We start from the raw sequence: 21,738 nt of genomic DNA, 5'->3' as shown, positions 1-21,738 counted from the left end.
TTTCCCAGTCATATTAAGGAGACCCAAAAGACAGGAGTTTGGGAGTTCCTTCTCTCTGAGGTTGGTCTGATAGAAGTTAAGAGATAGGAGAACTGGGAAAATCCACAGGAAGGGAGTTAGCTCCACTTTGAGACCCACCACAGGAGTCATGATTCCAGGGAGGCAGACACAGGGGGTGTTTTGTGTTCAGCTGAGGAGCAGAGTATGTGAGGTACACTGGTGAAGGACTAAAGTTCAAGCCAAGGAAAGGTGGAAGTAGTTTAAGTTTATACTTTTGGTTTTAGGTTTTTTGGAGAACTCCAGAGAAGACTCCTGTGAGCCACAACTCTGAAGAAACAGTGATGTCTGAGACATTGTAGTGCCTGAGAGGCATACAGGTACACAGTGGGCCCAGGAAGGGGCTGTAGAAAAGGCATGCTGATAGGTTGAGGTAGGAAGAAGCCTGGGGGGAAGCAGGGGATGGGAAGGTCTGAATAAACAGACCTTGCATGCTCACTATAGGGTTCCTGGCTAAAACCCAAAGGAGAGGGAGAGCCTGTATTCCCCCACAGGCCCTCCAAAAACAGAGCCAGGACCCTGGAGGTCATGGGTCAAAGGACTAGTATGTCTGGATTTGGACCACAAACTCAGCATGAGGCTGTTGGACTTGCTTTCTTACCCCAGAAGAATAGGACTATAAATCACCTGGCTAGAGGGTTACATCACACGAAGAAACAGACTGCTCCAGGGCTGCACTGGCTGTGGCAGAGGACACTAGATGAGGAGAGCCTGCTACTGCTGCTATGCTCAGAGACAAAGGGGGCGCATGAACAGTGAGTCCATCTTCTACAAGCCCCTATATATCATCTTTCTGAAATGTGACTGAACCGCTATACAGTTAATATATTAAATGACGCACTTAACGTATACCTACAGTTAATCACAGAGATACCAGTCATTATTTTCCTCAACTTATGCATTTGAAAAACTATATAGATTGAAAAAATACACTTAATGCTATGACAGATATTTTTGGCTTAAAAGACTGATTTCCTCGTTATTCAAGGCAATGAGAGTTAAATTATATTTTTATAAATTTCAAGTACAAATTGACCAAACTATGTAATATACCAGACTATAAAAAAGCAAGCAACAACTTTTTCAGAAAAATGTATTTGCAAGTCAACTGATCATATAAAAAGCATTAAATGTTTTAAAAGTTGTAAATATTTTTAGAAGTGCTATGGTATCACCATTCACTGCAACTACATTCTGGAGTACTGTAAAGTCCAGGGCACATTATCCTTATTTATGTAGCACAGTGAGCGTTATCTTTACACTGAGGTCACTCTCATCACAACCTCTCCAGAACTGTTATCTTCTGATGAATCCTCATGAGGTCTCATTCGATTGAACAGATGCAGCAATACATAGCCACACTGAAATCTTGGAGAGGTTAGCTGTGTTGGATGAATTAAATTTCTGTTTCTAAATGCAGTTAGTGGTAACCACAATGTCCTACCCGGTGAAGACGCTCCTCGATTGCTCTCTTCTATGTCTGTAGCTTTATCATAATTTAATACATCCCAGTGAAGATTAACAGCCCTCCAGCGCTTAAACACTCTGTAAACTGATGCACCTTCATGTACAATTAATCCTGAAATTTAAGGAAAGAATGATTAGTTACTATACAATAATCTTGGACTCCATTTTAAGAGGGAATGAATAAAGATGTCAACTTAACCACATTTATCACATTACAACTGGCAGGTGCCTATCAAATTAAGATGAGAATTCCTGTGAGTATCTTAACTCTAATAATACAAATAACTGTCCATAAAAGATACAGAGGACTTATACAATCAGCCAGTAATTTATCTAAACTATTTGAGGTAAACTTTAGGTCCACTCAGAGTGTACATCATAATTTTACCCCTCCTCCTTATCGTCAGTGTAATGAGAATCTAAATTTTTAAATGAAAGTTTCTAGCCTTTATGGTTATTAAGGAAACCTTCTGTATGTGAACTGAACATTACCAATGTTATCTGAGGCCTTGTCTATACTAGAAAAGTGCATTGATTTAACTAAATTGACATAAAAATCAATCATTCCACTGCATTAATAAATTACCAACTGAAACTGAGTTAACCCTTGCTTACACTGATTTAAGTTTAGTTTAAGTGCTTCTATATTCAGGATTTTTACTAGAGACCTCGTCTTCATACAAATTAGCGCAACCTCCTTCTGTGGATATTCTTAAATTAGTTTGAGTGGTTTATCTAAACTGGTATAAGGCACTCAAACAGATTTAAGAGCATCCTCCACATTCTTAGTTCTTCTCTGTGAACCTATAGCCTGACACAGCCTGAAACAACAGTTGTAATAAGTATGAATTCCCCCTATTACTTCAATGTGGCATTAACTCTGAAAATTGTCTCAGGAAAATAACTGAAATGTCAACATTAACTGTTACTTCACAAGCAGGGTTTGGAGTGGTGGACTTTATTCTTTCTGTTTAAATCTCAGAAGGCCAGAGAACAGGGACCCATTCTTGAGATTTGCATAGATCCAGAGAATCTTTTTAAGTATCTCTCAACAGAAACATGGCTCATTTGATTTCCTGTATAGACTGACTTACTCTTAGGCTCCCATCCAGCAATTATTTACATATATGCTTAACTGTCAGTATATGACTTGTTCCATTGACTTCAGTGGAATTATTCATATGTTCAAAGCTAAGCATGTGTTTAAGTGTTTACAACATTGGGCCTTTACTAATAATGCTTATTGCTGGGATCATTGGCTGGATTCTGTTTGTAGGATCAAAGCCTATCAGAATAGTAGTTCATCAAAGATTAAACACTCAAGTGAAAATAGATCTGGAGGTTTCAGCCAAGTCATCTCCAATGAGTAACACCAGTGACTGAAAAGAAATAATTATCAGAGAGAAACCTTAGTTTTTCCTTTTCTTCTTAAATGAAAACCAAAAAATAGAAAACTTTAGCAATTTTTAATAAGCACTAACAAATCTTAATAGAGAAAATTAAGGTATTTTTGTTTTGAGAGATGGATTTTTTAAAGGTTGCTAGCGCTATATTTCAACTGAAAATTTGGTTGGGTCCAACTAGGATTTTTTTGGTTTTGAAAAGGGAAACTTGTAGTGTGTCACCATGAGTTTTTTCTTTTTCAAATTTTCTGTAAGGAAAAAAAAACAAATGGGATGTGATGTCCTAAAATGGTTAATGCTCCATTTTGTCAATATCAACAAGGCCAGCTAGATGTTCACTGCTCCTCTCAACTATGGCTGTTTTTTCATGTAGCTAAATGACATATTTTGAGCTTGCAATAAAATTGCTTCATGTTAAACCTGCTGCCTGTGTATTAGGAAATTGAACTATAATGAACATGAAGTTAGCCACTTATTGCCATAGTTACCTGATAATGATCAGGATTCTGATTATCATCAGTGAAGGAATTACTGGCAAGGAAAAGATACCAAATTTCATTACTGAAATACTTGCTTAATGTAACTCTATTTTTCATCAATATTAAAATGTTTCGAAGATTATTTGCTACTCTGTTTGTGACTGTAGCTTCTAGGAAATATTCCTTTTCCACTCTTGTCCATATGAAAAATTATGTGTACAATACAATGACTGAAAACCACCATCGATGGATTAGTTCATGGATGGATGCTTTTTCATCAAGAGATGATCCAGGATATAAACAGATGGATAGAAAATGCAACTGATTGCTTTGTAAGATAGCCAGATCTCAATGCTTATTGCTTGCCTGAATCATTAGGAAGTATGCATTTCACTGGATTTAATAAAGAAAAAGCTAAGTTGTTTCCCAGTAGTAAAATCGTAGAGCTGTTACTGTGTAGCCAGTCACTAGAAGTATAATTGAATAGATGGTGTCAAGCCCAGCATCAAAAGTGTGAGGGAAAAGGACAAGTGGAAAATCCTGGCACTCAAGATTCAGAGCCTTTTTCTGTCATCTTCTTAGTGAAAAACATGCACTTAGAGTGTAGGATACCAGGGAGGGAGAGAGAAGGTGTTAACAAAATGGATTTCTGTATGTATTGTTTTCATAGAGTCTAATTGTAGTTGTGTGTTTAGCCAGGGAGCTACAAAAATATTTGAGAATAGTAGCTGGCTTTTGAGAGCTCACACTATTCTCTTTATCCCAACATTCATAAATAGAGGACACAAATAATTGGTACCCTCTAACTATCCTTCAATTACCCTTTACCTCCAGAAGCCCTATTGTACTTGGGATCCAAAGCAGAAGAAAAGGTCTGTGTTGCTCTATGGAGGGAATATGTTTGAGAACAAAGAGTTGTGGTTTCTCCTTCTGACACTACGTCCCCAGGACCGCACTGTAGGAGACTATTCAGTACTGATTCCCTGAGGACAGCTGGAAGTCCCGCTAGCTAAACAATGACTTGAACCACTGCCCTCTCAAAGCCAGTTTCTGCCCTTGATGCCATTTTAGGAAAGAGTGATTTGTGACTTCCTGTAGCAGCCATAAAGACTTCAGGTAAGGGAACACTGTGGATATATGATATTGAAGCTGCCATCCTCCTAAGTTGCGTGAATCCTGAGCTTCATTCATAATGACTGGTTGTATCGTCATATCTGCTTAGTTTTTGACCTGAGATGGTTTAACTTTCTACAAAGGCCACAGATGATCTCTTTGACTTTCTAAATTGCTTAGTCTGTCCAAGTAGTAGCTCTGTGGATATATAGGATGTACATCTTTTCCTTCCAAAGCTCAAGACATTCTGGTGAGGTGAAGACAAATAGTGATATAAACTGACTGAGATCGAAATCCAACACAATTCTTACCAGAAATTTGAAGTTATTCCTACATACAATCATATCTTTATGTTGTACAGTATAAGATCTGTAGGCCATAGCTCTTTACAGCAAGGACTCTCTCTTTAGTACATCCTTGGCACTGTATGAACATAATTGGGACATAATCCTTGATTAGGCCTTTAGGTGGTACTGTAATTTAAATTATTTTAAGGGCCTGCAACTCTGTTGGGTCTCTTCATTTGCCTTCTTGTTTTTAAACCATTAGGGTGCACTTACATTACATTTACAAACTTTTCTCTGAAACCATAAGGGCTAAAAACTTTTTTAAATGAAAGCAGATATTCTCATATACTCACTTGTCTCAAGGAGCTGTTGGTTTAAATAAAACACTAAATACTACAAGACTTGCAATAAAACAGATCTGGCAACAGTAGATGAGATAGAAGGGGCAACCTCTGAACAGTTTCCCACCATTTCCTCCCCTAACACTGAGTCTGACTCTACATCTGGCACAACTACTGACCCCAGGGACTTAGGTGAAGGGGGCCAAGGGATCCCCATTGGTGCCTTCAGCTTCTTTGCAGGACACTTTCTAGGGGAGTCCTGGAGGATTGACTTCCTGGAGTTTTGGCCAGATGGATCTGACCTGGCAGAATCCAAGCAAACCGTATCCTCAGGATCTCTAAGATTTAAGCAAACTTTGATTGCAGTGGGGTCTGGCCAGATCCAACAGTAGTACCACCTTTTCTTCTTATTGTGATGTCTTTCAGAAATAGTACCACTATAAGAAGATCTTTCCTTGGCTCCATACAAAGAATCTGGATCCTGAGCCAGTGGAACAAATTTCAAAAGCCCCTGCAAACACCTTTACGACAATCCTTTTCAATCTGAGATTTGGCATCAGGCTACAGCACCAAAACTGGCTTTGTCGACACAAAAACTGTATGATCAATGGATTTTTCAGTTCACTAGCAATTACCTCTTCCCCAACGCCTCCCCATCCCTCAAAAAATCATTTTGGGTCAAACCAAAACCAAAACTTTCCAAAATGTTTGGCAAATCAAAAAGTCTACAATTCATTTCTGGTTGAACAAAATGTTTCATTTTGATTTTGATCATTTCTAAATGCTTTGATTTTTTAAAATAAAATTAATGCAAATTTTGAAAGTACTTTTGAATCAAAAAGCTAAACATGCACTTTAAAAATGTTGAAATGATTTTTTTCAGAGTTTTAAAGTCTTTTTTTACTTAAAGAATTCAGCAAAATTGACACAAAAACATGAAATATTTCAGCATCACTAAATCTGCATCTTTTTGCTGTAAAACATTTCATCTGAAATATTTTGTCCAGCTCTAGTTGCCATGCTACTCATGCCTGAGGACATCTTCCAGAAGAAGGTCTCCCAGAATCATGCCTCTTGGAGGAGCAGGTTCTGGAGCAAAGTCTTAGTCCTTGTGGGCCCTTTTTGAGTTGGCCTTGCAGGCGTGACAACTTTTAGCTAAGTGCTCTTCCCTATGGAATAAATTGCCTCAAATAGGGACCATCAGAGGACAAAAGGAAAACCCCTGAAAACTATTGTTTCGATGAGCCCACAAAAATGTGTGAATTGATCAAACAATTAACATGAAATATAAATAAATCTAACTTTAACAATACAACTATTTCAAGAACCACTTATAACTAGATTTGTCTAACACGAAGGAAAAAGAGCTGGTGAATAGAAAGATACTGCAGTACAGTTAGTGGGGGAGGTTATTTATACCATTGGTCTATAGAATGTTGAAGTAGGGGAATTGTACACACACTAACTGACAACTTACTACTTCAAAAAGGTTCCATTACCACATTCTTAGTCATTCTTCTCCAATGGTGTGACTATGTGGAGGCAATGTGATGAAGGAGAGCAGCCAGGTCCAAGCAATGGAAGAGCAGGAAGCTAATGTACTATTCCTCAAGGAATCCTTAAAGTTTTGAATCCTAAATTCCTTTAATGTAAACCCTTTGTGCTCTCGCGCTCTCTCTCTCTCTCCCTCTCTTTCTCATAATCCCAACAGGGAGGGACTAATCTCTGGCAATATCGAAGTGTACAGCTTTGACTGGTCACAGTTCCATTTAGGTCAAATGTGAAAGACTTCTCTGCAAATCTTGAATGATCTGGAAGTTTTCCTGTAAGAACTTCATGCCCAGTTCAGATGCAGAATTGCATAGAGAATTGCCATATTTGACACTGAAGTGACTAGAAGGGGGTACTGTAAGGAGGGACCCAGAATTCCTGGGGAAGATCAGAAGAGGATGAAGAGAACATTGGACACAAATTTAACCTATATGTTAAAATGTTTAAGTTAAATTGATGTTGATAGAACTCTGTTCCGTGAATAGAGAGTAAGAATAGTCTTTGTTAAAGTCTTTATTCTTTGTTAAATGTTACAAAAGTGGACTTCCTGTAAAACTGGATAGGCTGCAAATGGAATTGATCAGAGAATCCACATAAGTTATTTAGTAGGTGGCATACTTGTGAGCTGTAAGCTTTGACAGTTTTCTCTTGGTACAAATGAATGACAAGGCTGGCAGTTTAAAATGTATGAGATATTATTTAATATTACTTACTGGATAGGAGTTTGGATTGATGCAATGAGATCAGATTTAATGGAAAAATACTAAAAATAATCTGTTAAAGTTTCTAAATGTGCAGGTTTTTAATATAACTGTGCAGTTCTCACTAGCCAATTATTGAACTTCATTTCAAAATTATAAAAACAATAATACTTCAAGCAGTACAGATATTTACATTTCTCAGGTGGCTGAAAACATTTTATTGTTTATGCAGAGCCATAGATGTGCATGACTTTAGACCAGTGATCTCCAAACTTTTTTGATAGCGCACCCCTATCAGTAAAAATTTTTTGAGCATGCACCCCCAATATATGTATATTTATTTATGTATAAATTATATACATGTACTACTATACATTTAATATATTGTGGAAATTATAAAACATACACAAAAAATCAAAATTAAAAAATGATGAGCTAAAGATGAAATATTTTTTTAAAAAAAATTTTATTTATTAACAATACAAAAACCCTTTTTGCTCTCACTAAAAATATTATTATTAATAATAATAATAATATTTTTAGTGAGAGCAATGTGATTGAATATGCTTTATTATTTTTGAAAATATTGGTTTAACACTTTGTGATACAGCCAGCGCTCAGGGTGGGGTGCGGGGTCTGGGAGGGAGTTAGGGTGTGGGAGAGCGCTCAGGGTGAGGGTGCGGAGGAGGAGTGAGGGGAGGAGGCTCAGGGCTGGGGCAGGCAGGAGGTGCACAGCACTTACCTGGGGCAGCTCCTGTTTGGTGCAGAGGGTGTGCAGGTGGCTCTGCGAAGCACAGCACCACCCCCATGGCCACGATTCTGGGAGCCGCAATTCGGGGAGCTGCCCCCCCACCCCTGGCAGGCAGGGCCACCCGGAACGCAGGGGCTTTAGGGCCCTGGGCTAACGGGGCCCCGGGGCCCTGGCCTGCAGCTCTAAAGCCCCTTTCGGAATGCGACCCTGGGAGCACGGGCCGCAGGACTCAGGAGGAGCAGGGGCAGCTGCGCAGCCAGCAGCCGGAAAGAAGCGGCACTTTCCCCTTCAAAGCCGGCCGCAGAGAAGCGGGCCGGAGGACTCACGGCCGCCCCCCCTTTTTTCTTTTTCTTTTCCCCCTCCGGCAGTGCTCCTCCTGCCGCGCAGCCCTTTTGCTCCGGCGGTGCTCCTCCTGCTGCGCCCCCCCCCCTCGATCGTCGCACCCACCCCACTTTGGAGACCACTGCTTTAGACAACTGGAATAGGTCTTTAGTCACGGAGTTTACAACTCAGGCCCTGACCCTGAAATTAACTATCCATGAGCGCACCCTTGTGCCTATGCAAACCCCCACTGAAATCAGTGAGGCTTTGCATGGGTGCAGGGACCCATCCACAGGGAGTTTATTGCAGGAGTAGGGTCTCATTGAGACATGACAAAATAATGGATGATCACAAATAAAGGGGTGGGGCACTTAACTTTAACTTTTAGACTTGTGCTTCATAACACTTCTGTTGGCTGCATCAACACTACACAGGTCATAGCGTGTGAGGAACAGAGTATAGCATACATCTACTTGTTAGTCCTTTTACATAATTTAGAGGTAGTAGGTAAGAATTAAAGAGTAAGACAAAAACTTTCTAATGTAATAAAATCACTGCCCACTGAACTGCTGTTGGAAAGTTATATTTGTCACCAGATTGTCTTGTGGCTTTTTTAGATTATTCAGAAACCTAAACAACACTTGCATTCCAAGGAATTTAATTCAAATATTTTCAGTTGAAACGACTACTCAGATTACTCCTTTATCCTATAGAAGTTACAATAACAGACACCTCTAACACAGAGTAAAGTTGGAGATGTTAATAGATGTTTTAAAAATGTATAAGTGGTCTTGGATACACGTTTAAAATACAATAAGCTGCAGAAGATTACTTGAAAATATATTGAACTTGAATGGTCTGAGCTGATCAGAAATACAGAAATGCTGCACAATTACCAAAACAGCTAATCAGTTATTTCTTAATTCCCAGACACAAGTTTAGTAACTTAAAGTTATTAGGTAACATAATTGTTTAAAAAAAACCCCTACATACTAAGCTTGTTACCATTAATTAAAAGTTAATGTTCAAGTAAGGAAACTATAGTTACAAAAATGTAGCTAGAGATGCTAATTAATGCTATTAGTATTAATTATAAGACTGTAGTTATATGCATATATTTAGATCTAAGGCCTCTGGCAAGTTTCCAAGTATCACTACTGTATATCGTTTTAAATCTTGATGTGAAAATTCACATTGGACATTCCAGTGACTACTTTATAACTCTTAGCAGTCCTTTCTTAGAACTGAATTTCCTCATTAGTACATCCACAACCCTGTTCCACTGATACATTTAGTTCTATAGATAAATACACTAATGTATTTTTATCTGTCTACAGATAATAAGCAATAAATTTTGAACTGATAAGAGTTTGATTTTTTGTAACAAATTAAACCAGTGAAAAAATTAAATTAACACAATTAGTTTCAAATAACTATGTTATCAACTGAACTGTATGATAATGTATACATGATATAATAAGAGGCAATGTGGTTTCATGTAGAACAGAAGACTCTGAGTCAGGAATTCCAAGTTCTGTTTCTGACTCTGCCATTGGCTTACTATGTATACAAGTCACCACTCTTTCCCTGAGCTTCCCCATATATAAAACTGAGTTGTTAGCAACATCTGAAAAGGATTTTGAGATTTTTTTTTAATGAAAAGCATTATACAGCATTTCATCATGTTATTGATATAAAAATTCTGGGAACCTTAGTTCAAATTACTATGCCTTACTTACTCTAAGAGTGACTAAAATCCCTTTATTTTTATTTTAGTGTAACCTCTTTCACATTCAGCTCATAGATGCTTTACTAACTATTTAAAAGTTTTTATTTAGACATTTTGGGATCAATATGTTAAAGGAAGTGCACACACACACACACACACACACACACACACACACAAAAGCTTTCAGAAAGTTGCATCTTCACTTTTTAAGAGTTCTCATGGCAACATAAACCACTTGAGCTCTGGTTTCATAGTATAATTAATAAATTAAAATACTTAGCACTTATATAGTGTTTTTTATCTGTTTAGGATGTCACCAGAACTCTTGAATTAGTTCCTTCATCTCACTGCAGCAGTGCAGCCTATCCATTATACTCTATTTCTAGCGTAGTGTGCCACACAACTCTGTTGAGTGTAGTTCTAGCTATGTAGATCTACAAGAAAATCCTTGGGACCTATTCTAGGGACCTATTCTATCCTTGATGTAAATAACTAACTCTGATTAGCAACAAAGGAAGAGTTGAGAGAACAGAACTCTCATTAGTCCTTTTCATCGAATCTTTGTTATAATTTGACCTATTGACCCTCCTACACTTTACCATCCTTTTAAATTTCAAAGTAGGCAAAATTGATTGTGATTCTGGGATTTAACATTTAGGGAAAGTGATTTGATCAGTCTGAGGCTTAAGTTTTTGTTTGGTTCCTCTCTCACAGTGTCTCTACTTTTGTAAAAGTCAAGTGTTCGCTAAGGATGTCAGCTAAGAATAAATAAGTAGAGAATTGAAAAGCTGAGGAAGTTTGATCCATAGTTACACTCTTAAACCACAATCTGTACTGATTAATGTTTTGAGCTTACCTATGCACACTAGATCCATAAAACCATACATTCCATAGCAGATTTGAAAAAGGATGTCCTTTCTTTGCCATACTGCATAGGGGCTGAAGGCTGACCATAGAAGCCAAGTCACACTTGCTACTAAGAACAGAGATCCTAGGATTACAGCAATCATCTGCACTTTCTCAACCAGTGTTATTGTAATGCTTTGCCACTAGAAGAGAAACAAAGTAGTGTAAGATAAAATATTACTTTTTGAAGACTTACATTCAACTCCAGTTTTCTCCTGAAACCAGAAATCATTTTAATATTCATACAAATCTTCATAGATCTTTGCTAATATTCTTGACACTACAATTTATGAAGGAAAAAAAGACAGACTAGTAGTATAGAAACTGGTTATGTTACGGTTTTTTTAATGTTGTTGCCCATATCACCATCTAGAAATGTACTTTGGAAGATTTACATTTATTTCAATCCTGCTATGAATACATTAGACAAAAATATTCAGCATCGGGAAATGCAGCTTGCCTTTCACATCTATATAACAAGTAGCATCAAGACACTGTGGGAAGGACAATATCAAAGCCTTACATCACAGACCCACGAAAGACTGTGTACCTTAGTGAGCTTCATACAGAATGGGAGTTCACGTAATAAACTTCACAGGCAACAATTGTTTAAAATAAACCTTATAGCAAGAGGATGGATTTGCAGAAGATGGCCTAATGGAAATCCAGGCTCAAGTAGCATATTATGAAGGAATAGTTTGTTTTCCTACAATTAAGGAACTATACATATACAATACATTTTATCAGTATTTAAAATCTGTAGAACTATATTTGGATTTTATTAGGGTCATGTATTCAATAGAAAAATCATTTCATACTTCTCAGCTACAGCCATATAGCACCTTTGGCAGTTTTCTGCTCTGTAATGCTATCAGTTACAGACATTTGTGTTTTTCTCTTCTCACATTTACCAAAGTGAGACAGAACCAGAATAACTTTCTGCTAAATATTAGGAATCAAAACAACACTCTTAAATGTAATAAAAATTAATTTTCATGAGACATATAATTGTTAAGAATAAATATTAAATTGTTTAAAATATGTGGAAAAGGTTAGTGATAAGCTGATAAATAAAACCTTCATAGTGCAATTTTGGCAAGTTTGAGGTTCCTTTTTAAATAAACTTATGGTCATATGAACTTGACTTGGGTTTTGGGTTTTGTTATGTTTAATTTAAAAGAAAATTAATTGTCTGTTATAATTTTTTTTGAAGATATCATCATTAAAGGTTTCACTCTGGAGTGGAGAGGGAATGCAAGTGTTTGGTTTGGGACAAAGATTACAGGACTTTAATCCTTTCCCTGAATTACTGCGGGACTACATCAATGGTTCCCATTTGGATTAAGGATGACTTTCATAACTGGGAAAGGGCCAGGGACAACTGCTTTTCACAAGTGAGTAAATTGTATTTTGCCAATATCATTTGATAATTGGCCGCCTTCATTTCCAGGATGCCCGGTACCCCTTTATCTACTCTTTGCTATTGAAAGCAGAAATGTAGGTGTGAGATACAAATCCTTGGACAGGTCTTAAGGACCTAAGTTTCTACCAGTAAAGTTCCCTAGTTGCCCGAATTTCTGCCGGTGGGCATGTGCAATACCACCTAAGTCCTGATGCCGCTGAGCTGCTCGCATTCCAGCTCATGTCTAATCCCTGCTGAGATTCACAAACTAGATATTCCCTTGCCTATTACACCTACACAAGCTGATCTGGTCACCATATTCTTAGCATGCCTACCACATCAAAGACAGCTGGGGGTTAGAGAGAGCAAGTCCCATTATCTCCATCAGCCCTGTGGTAAGATTACTCACCTGGGATGTGGGAGACCCAGAATTCAACAGGTGCACTGCTTGATTTGGAGCAGGGACTTAGACCCATGTCGCCCAGGTGAGTGCACTAACCACCCAGTTATTCTGCATGGCCCTCTTTCAATCTCTCCTGTTGAAGTAGTTCCACTTTGTATACTAATAAAATATTAATTGGGCCAGAAAGAGAATGAAAATTATTCTGTAATCCAGAAGTTAAAGCACTCATCTGGAGGATACAAGAACTGAGTTCAAGTTCCTTCTCCAATTCAGGCAGAACAGGGATTTGAAAACAGATCTCCTACATCCCAGATGAGTACCCTAATCACTAGGCTATCAGATGTCATGGAGTGGGAGGGGGGGTCTGTGATGGGGGTGCATAAACCCCATACCAACAAGGTAAGGGTTAATGAACTTCTCTGGCCTCAAGCAGCCCTGCCCCACCACACCTGTAAGGCATTCCCAGCCTGGAGAGAAGATAAAAAGGCAGAAGCTTAGCTAATGGGAGATCTGGGAGGGAAACACACCTTTGCTCTTCAGCCCTAAAGTGCCTAGCTGAAGGCAGGAGCTGCATGGGTAACATTCTAAAGCCCTTGTCAAGACAATGGAGAGCTTGAGTCTGAACCAGTATTTTGGGACTATTACTAGAGACTTGCCTGCAAGTAACAAACTGGGTTATGGCCTATCTGCAGCTGTCTGAAGGAACTGTCCTGCCATGACCTTGTGTTAGTTCATTTGTGTTTGGTTTGCCTTTTGACCTTTGATAGCCCTGGAAGGGGTGGACTTCTACAGATTCAGTTGGAGGGTTTACTCTCCCACAACCAGAATTGTACCTTTGGCTGCTTGGAGATGGAAGACCAAAGGCCCGGTGAATTCAGAATCCTGTCATGCTTGTAGGTATAATTGTAGGGCCAATTATATGTCAGGGTCTTTGGGTTTTGTGTTGTTAGAAATGACTGACACTGGCTTTGTTACCTAATTCCAAGAGAGGTAACACTGCTGTGAATCTTAGGTGGAGGGAAGTGCCTTTGAGGTGCAGGGTTTAAGTTCTGTCCCTCTCCACAGCATTTCCTGTGGGCTAGCTTAGGTGGATCTCTGTTCAGTTGCCTTTCTTGGGTACCCAACTCTTCCCCATGTATTGTATAGGATGCCTGGACATTTAACTGAGAATTTCATTGGGCAGCAATGTCTAAGTGTTAGGTGTTTCAGTGTTGCAATGCCCAAGTCCATTTGCAGAACTAGTCCACAGTGACTAACGTGCATATACTATTTGGCAGTGCATGAAGATATTTAAATCTCTACCCATTCTGCATATGAAATGGTTGGGAGCATGTTACAGCAACACCGGTTTCTGCAATAATTTGTGTAGAAGGCCAGTGTAATACTGTAAGAACAAAAAAGGATATTTAACTATCTTCTGCACAATATTTTTTCATTGACAATTATGTGGATGTTGGGGGCCAGGAAAAATTGTACATATTATACTGTGTAACTTAACAAAAACTGTTATCTACCTAGGGGTTGTTTTTGTACATAAGGCTATAAGGGAGGACAACTTGCATTTAAGGGACACTATGATAAAAGTCAAAAGAAATCAACATAAAATTTTGACATTCTATTTAGACTTTTTGCCTCCCATCTAAGAATTCTAAACTGGTGTAACTCTATTTTTAGTTACACCAATGTAATATCCATTGAAGTCATTAGGAGTTAAACTTATTGGACCAAAATCATATATGTATTATTTTGTGCCATTGTTTCTAGTAATCTATTTTTACACAAGCTTTAAAGAAAAGCCACTTCTCAGTGTAATTACTGAAATGAAAATGTGGATGGGTATAAAACCTTGTAGATCTACCAAAAACACATTAGGAACTATGCTTAACCATTTTTGTAATTCATTCAACTGAAGCATTTTGCTGCATTTTAATACTTTTAAAAATGAAAGCTGTTCACATTAGAAATACTTTAGAATTTCCCTTCAATATTTCACTGAGCATGTATTTAGCATTTAAAAGATAAATGAATATATTATTTGAATTAAAAATGGCTCAAGTTCTCCATATATGGTTTAGTGTGGTAATGAAGGTAGACATAATTCAGGAATGGATTGGCTTCCATTCAGTAGGCCTGTGGAAATTAGGGTACTGAAGAGAATTAGCTGACTCTCAGGAGACTGGATTATGACCAGATCCTCAGATCCATTGTCATAATTTGCTGATTTATACCAGATTGTGATCTAGCCCTGTAGCTTCACAGCAATCTATCCTAAGTGTACTAGGAGTTAATCTAAACAAATATTTGTCTGTAGGCACAATTCCTTTTTGACATTGGAAATGATGATGTGTTAGGAAAGTCACGTTTAGTGAAATAGTAAGCAAATGGACAACCTATCCTGGAAAAGGAAGAATAGGGAATGCATAATTTTTAAATTCTCTGTTGCTAGCTGAGATTTTTATTTAAATCTTAGTATCAGCAGACTAACTGGTGTTCAAGAGTTTGGATGCGGGAAGCAGCTACTTAATGTTTAATGTAGCTACTGTTTGGGTATGTCTAAACTTTGAGCTGGGGATGTGATTTCCAGCTTGAGGAGACATACCTGTGCTAGTTCTGATCTACCTAGCTTGTTAAAAATAGTATAGTTGGGGTAATGTGAGTGGGAGGAGTTAGCTGCCCCAAGTACTTGCCTATGGTCTTGGGTGGATACATACTCAGGGCAGCTAGCCCCTCCCACCACTCATGCTGCTGCAGCTACACTGTATTCTTAATGTGCTAGCTTAAGGATGGGGGGCATAACTGGGGATGCTGTTCATCCATTTCAAAAGTGTGGTAGACTCACAACTCAGTGCTTAGATGATACACTGATAGCTACCTTAGAAATATAATTAATTAGATAGACAGATGTCTATCTGCAACTAAAAAATCCTGCATTTTTTTTAAATGCCAATGTTGTCTCCCCCTGTTGGACAGATGGATGATTTGGCTAGAAAACTGATCGTAATATCACCGTACTCATTTTTACACTCTAATACAATAGCATTTTATCATTTTCCATCAGCCCAGTTGAAGAAACTGCCTTTACCAATTTGTCATGTTCTATCTGAGAAATTTCCCTCTTGAATTTTAAAATGGGCATATTTTTTTAATGAACAGATACTTATTGAGTCCAGGCTGGCACTTCATTGTCCTTGCAAGATCCTGCAAAATCCAGTATAGAACTGGATACAATCCAGTGTACAATCCTGCCCACCAAATCGAAAGCTTTGCATTACAGAAGTGCACAAGCTGTAAATACTAACTTCTGTCATACAGAGTCTAATTTTGAAAGCTCTGTACATAGAGATTCTGTTTTGTGAGTTGCATGTGTGAAAAGTTTGTAGTGTGGGGACCAAATTTTGTATTTCCCTGCATTGTAAAAATTTTTGAATATTTCAGCCAAAATTGTGAAAGGACCCCAAAAATCTCCAAATGAAAGCTTTTAACCAGACATAGGATATCCAGTGATTCTGTTTATATGTCAGCTTTTAGTTAGTAGCCAGTTATTGTGAACTGATAGTATTTAGAAGTAGGTATAGTAACTTCTTGTAGCAAAAATACTTGTTTTAGTTTAATCCAGAGATAGGCAACCTATGGCACGCATGCCAAAGGCAGCACGTGAGCTGATTGTCAGTGGCACTCACACTGCCCGGGTCCTGGCCACCGGTCCAGGCAGCTCTGCATTTTAATTTAATTTTAAAGGAAGCTTCTTAAATATTTTTAAAACCTTATTTACTTTACATACAACAATAGTGTAGTTATATATTATAGGCTTATAGAAAGAGACCTTCTAAAAACGTTAAAACGTATTACTGGCACGCAAAACCTTAAATTAGAGTGACTAAATGAAGACTCAGCACACCATTTCTGAAAGGTTGCCGACCCCTGGACTTTAATCCAAAGATGACCCTTCTGCATCGGCATTCTTTGTTATGACACACTAGAATACATTCTCACAGAAATGAGATTTCATAAATATGCACTACAGAAAGTCTATTTCCACCAATCACAAAGCACAACTAGCATTAAAGTTAGTTTTTCTGAAACTTATCTGAAATAGATAGTTATAGTAATTTCATATGACTAAGCCCCTTCTTTTAGGCAGCCACTAGCTAAAAAACTTTTTGTTGTAAGAACAAGGCTCATTTTATGGAATCAAAAACTATTTAAGCTTTGTCTCTGGCTATGATTATTTATAGCTCTTTACTACACACCATGTTGCATGCTGTTAAAAGATTAAGTGATTGCAACAGCACATGAATTACTTACCATCAGCAAGTTTTGTCAGTGTGATTATTGCTATTTCTCAATCTTTTAATGGAAGTTAATGTTGAGAGGCTGCACAAAGCATTTTATAAACTGATTTAACATTCAAAATCAAATTCATTTAGTTATTGAAATGAAAAATGTAATCCTAATTTAAACTATTATTTGCAACCAATATTTCTCATTTCCTTAATTTGGTAATTTGTCTAAATAAAGAGTTATGAAACGTGAATATAAATTGTTCCCTTTATCTCTAGATTTTTTTAACTTACAAAGCACTCTGCTAAAATGATCTTTCTAATTAGGGAATGTACAGTCAGTAAACCAAAAATTTTAAAGACGCTTTTTTCAATATAGACATATGTGAAGAAGGTAGAGGAAAAACACCCTGAAAAATAAATATTTATTGACAAGAAATCATCTTTAAATGTAACTCTATATATTAACTGTATATAAAATTGTTTATAGTCTCTGAACCTTATTAAACCTATCTGCTAACTATTTTAACTCTAATTTTTGGCTTAGTCAGAAAAATATTTGACATGTCAAAATCTTTGAATAAGAGCATTCCAATCCATGTTAGAAACCATGGGAGAGGGCTGTTGGGTAAGTTGTGCCCATGCATTCCACAATTTACATGTGTGCACAGAGTCTACACTACTAGACTGCACTCATGCAGCTACTTCACTTTGCTTATTATCTCCATTGTAGATATAGCCCTTATAGAGAAAACAACGTGCAAGTGCAGAATTCTGATTTGGAAGCATTTTACATCCACTTAGCCAGGTATATAAGACTACACAAAGTAAAAGGCATTGGGGAATTGGGTTCCTTATATTCATCAGAGACACTGTTACACTAATCCACATGGAGATTGTACTATACCATTCTTCCTGCTTTCCTTTGAAAACAAATCACATTTCCCCCTACATTTATGTTAATGTTTTTGAAGATCCACTTAGATATTTTGCTTTGCTTATTCACTAAAGGCCTTAGCCTCATGTAGAACTCTCTTTGAATTATATGGGAGTTTTACTCGTGTATCAGTGGCAAGTCATATCTCTAACTCTGACCCCAGATGCACTGTTCCTCTATTTAAGTAGTCTGGTTATTTTTCAAAATATCTGGGCCCTTTAAGAGGAGTCAGGGTCCAGTCTGCCAGTGAAAGGCTTCATTCAAAGAATGAGCCCATCTCCGCTCACCTGTAAGTAATTAACTGCCTAGGTGGCTGGCTGGCATCTGATTGGCTAATGTGCACCTGACCTGATAAAAGGCTATCAGAATGCAGTTAAAGAAGAGGTACTCCCAGAAAGAGGAGGATCCTAAGGAAAGCATCTTAGAGAGGGCTTTCCTGGATAGCTGCAGTAGGTGTACCTTGCAAGGAGCTGCATGCTACCTAGAGAAGAGCTACAGCCGGCAGGTAGGTCCTGGCTCCAAGGAAGGAATCGAGGTTCAGTACCTTGTGGGCAAAGAGCCTGGACATGGGACTGAAACTCAGATGGAGTTTGTCTCCCTGCTAAGAAGCCTTGGTGAAGCTCTCTCTTGTGCTCCTGTTGATCTTTCCTTTTAACAAATGAGACTCTCAGAAGGGTGGGCAGGTGAAGGTGTGCTGTTTGATACATAAAAGCCTTGCTGAATTTATTGATAACCTAAACTGGAGAAATTAAGGTTTCAGAGTAGCAGTCGTGTTAGTCTGAATCCGCAAAAAGAAAAGGAGTACTTGTGGCACCTTAGAGACTAACAAATTTATCTGAGCATAAGCTTTCGTGAGCGACAGCTCACTTCAGATAGGGTGTACCTGCAGTGCCACATCTGGTTGCAGGGGGGCATATGGGGATGACATATGTCTTTTATTCTTCCATAAGGAGAAATAGTGCAGAATTTGCAAACTCTTTTGAAAAGTTCAGACTTTTCATAAATTGAATTCTATAGCTCAGAAGTTCTAATTATCTAATTAAAGAATTAGGTTGATTCAACTATGTCTACACCTCTAATAAGAGAAGAGAGATTTTTCTGAAAAAACATCTTCTTTTATCTTCTGGGTTGCACCTATATATCAGCCTCACATTCTCTGATTGGATAACTAATTAGTCTTTCTGATCAGTGTATTTATGCCTTCCTCTGTTATGCTGAAGCTTGTAAAAGTCCACTTGTTTGTGCAAGATGTAAGGTTCAAAAATAACCTAAAAAATTCACTGAGTGAGAACAAAAGTTATATGTGGAATACAACATAACACACACAATAAACCATCTCCACAGTGAAGCTGGGGTTTTGGCGATTTGTAGTCTGTTTGGTTGTTGGGGTGGGGTGGGGGAGAGGTGTCTCTTTGTGATCCTTTATAACGAACTTTGGAGTATACCTTATGGGCCCAAAGATGAGATAGGATAGGACCTACCTATATCTAGTATTATTTAACTAGCTGTCTAGAGATCTATAATCATTCTCGTTGAAGATAGGCAACAGGTAATGAAATGGAAGGCTACAAAAGCCATTACAAGTGTGTAAGGAAAACATACTATATTGTGTTAAGTGAAACCCATATCACTTTCCTTCTCTAAGTTGTGACTCAGTTAATACTGGATAGTTTAAATTTGTCATTTTAAAAACATGGGCCAGATCTGCAAATGGTGTAAATTAGCATCATTATGTTAAAGTAAATGTAGCTGATTACAGCAGCTGAGGACCCTGTGAATCCAATACACTTAAAGACTGAGGGGGAAAAGTTGGCTTTCCAAACAGAAATGGAATATATGTGCAGACTAAAGATGAATGGCTCAAATATGCCTCACAGGCACAGCCCTAAGCTGAAGGTAATGCAGAGCTACACCACCTCAGCAGAACATCCAGGAGGCATCTTACCTCAAGGATAGAAACCTCCCAGCATTCCTTGGAGCACACGGTAGAGCTCACAGGGGGAGTATGCCACTGCTAATCTCCTAAAGGTGATACAATATGCATTCCCTTCTGTAGCAGGCCTGTTCAGGTGGCTGATGTAGAGGGTTTGAGGCCAGGGTCCCACCCTTTTGGGCAGGGATTTCCCTACACCTCCCCCCCTCCATGAGGGTGTTTACTCCCCCTGAATTTCCCCAACACCCACCCACCCCCAGTTTTGTGAACTAGTTACATGCCGTGTTGCCAATTTTGTGATTGTTTGGAAATTTGAATTGAAATTGAAACATTAATACACACTTTAAAAGCATATACAGTGTATGATAAAATATGTGTATCTGAAAAAGTATAATAGATTTGAAAAGCATGAACATAGACTAGCTTCCTTATACAGCTGTTGTTTTTATGACAATATCAGTGCATTCATTTCAATGATTGTTGGCCAACCTAATAATTTCAAATCATGATTTATAAGCAAAGTCTAAATGAGCTCTCCCTGACAGCTAGTGATTAGCTGGGGGCTGGGGGGAAAGGCTTCAGGACCAGATTGTATTTACATTCACACCTCATCTACCTAGATATCCAGCAAACAGAGCTGTGTTGCCCAAGTGATAGATTTTGGCTGCGGTTGGGTTACAAATCACTTGAATGCGGGAGGTAAAGAAATGTTGTTGTTCTTATTGTATGAGTAAAGGGCAGTAGAACTGTACTTAGCCTGTGCTGATTGAGGGCATAGAGAGAGAGGGTGGGGACAGGTGCTTGATGGTCTGCCTGAGTCACAAATACTATTAGATCTGCCCCTCTCCACTGTTTAAAGACAGAGCTGATTAGGCTCCATAGATAGTCTTTGTTTTGTTAAGTGATCACTACAGTTGAAATCACTGATAATCAGGTCTAAGTGCTTAGACCTGCTGTGGGACAGTGTTTCTGTGGAAGAGATGGCCCAGTCTGCACTAGCAGCGAGGTTCCCCCACGGAGAGCTCAGCTAAAATCGCTGAGAGCTGGGTGGAACCTCAAGAGACCAACTCTCAGAGGTCACAGTGGCATGTGGCAGCAGAAGGTGATGGCGCAGGGCCATTGGCAACAGAGCGATGGAGTGAACGGTGGCACAACAAACAACAGTGGCCAGAGCAAACAGTGAGCAGCTGGAGGAATGAGCAAGGTGCCTTCTTGCTCCCCACCTGAGAGATGAACTCATGTGAAAGCACCTCTGAAAGTCTCCACTGACCAAGGACAACACAGGTGAGTGTTAATGAGGCTGTTAAGAATGTTGGAGACACAACACGGTTCATGAGAACAAACATAGTTGTGCCATCATACTTTTTATTTAAGTAAGAGATGCCACACACTACAAACTGGAGGCCAGTGTTAAGTGCATTGTCACTTCTTCATCCTGAAGTTGAACACTGGTTCCGAACAAGACCAGCAAATGCTCACTATCTTTCTGCAAGAAACTCAACTGACTGGCTAGACGCATGTGGTGAAAAAGTGAAGAACTCTCTCACCACATTCAAAAAATTTGCACACATGGCTGATGAATGCACCAATGCAAATGGTCATCAAATATTAAGTCATTGTGTACATTAATCTTTATGTCAGTGGTAGGCCAGTAGATGCATTTCTAGATCAAGTTAT

General features: G+C 38.5%; 1 protein-coding gene across 1 annotated transcript in view; it reads right to left on the bottom strand.

Moving 5' to 3' along the window:
* Window positions 1–297: 297 nt before the first annotated feature.
* MARCHF11 (membrane associated ring-CH-type finger 11) overlaps window positions 298–21,738 on the bottom strand; it is a 104,001-nt gene continuing 82,560 nt past the window's right edge. Inside the window, 2 exon segments of the mRNA XM_043538828.1 lie at window positions 298–1,636; window positions 11,057–11,249. Coding sequence (XP_043394763.1) covers window positions 1,314–1,636; window positions 11,057–11,249 — 516 coding nt within the window. The 3' untranslated portion in view covers window positions 298–1,313.

This window comes from Chelonia mydas, chromosome 2 (assembly GCF_015237465.2).
Source record: "Chelonia mydas isolate rCheMyd1 chromosome 2, rCheMyd1.pri.v2, whole genome shotgun sequence".
NCBI lineage: Eukaryota > Metazoa > Chordata > Testudines > Cheloniidae > Chelonia > Chelonia mydas.
The sequence above is the reverse complement of the archived record's forward strand: the minus strand, read 5'-3'. Positions and strand labels throughout refer to the sequence as shown.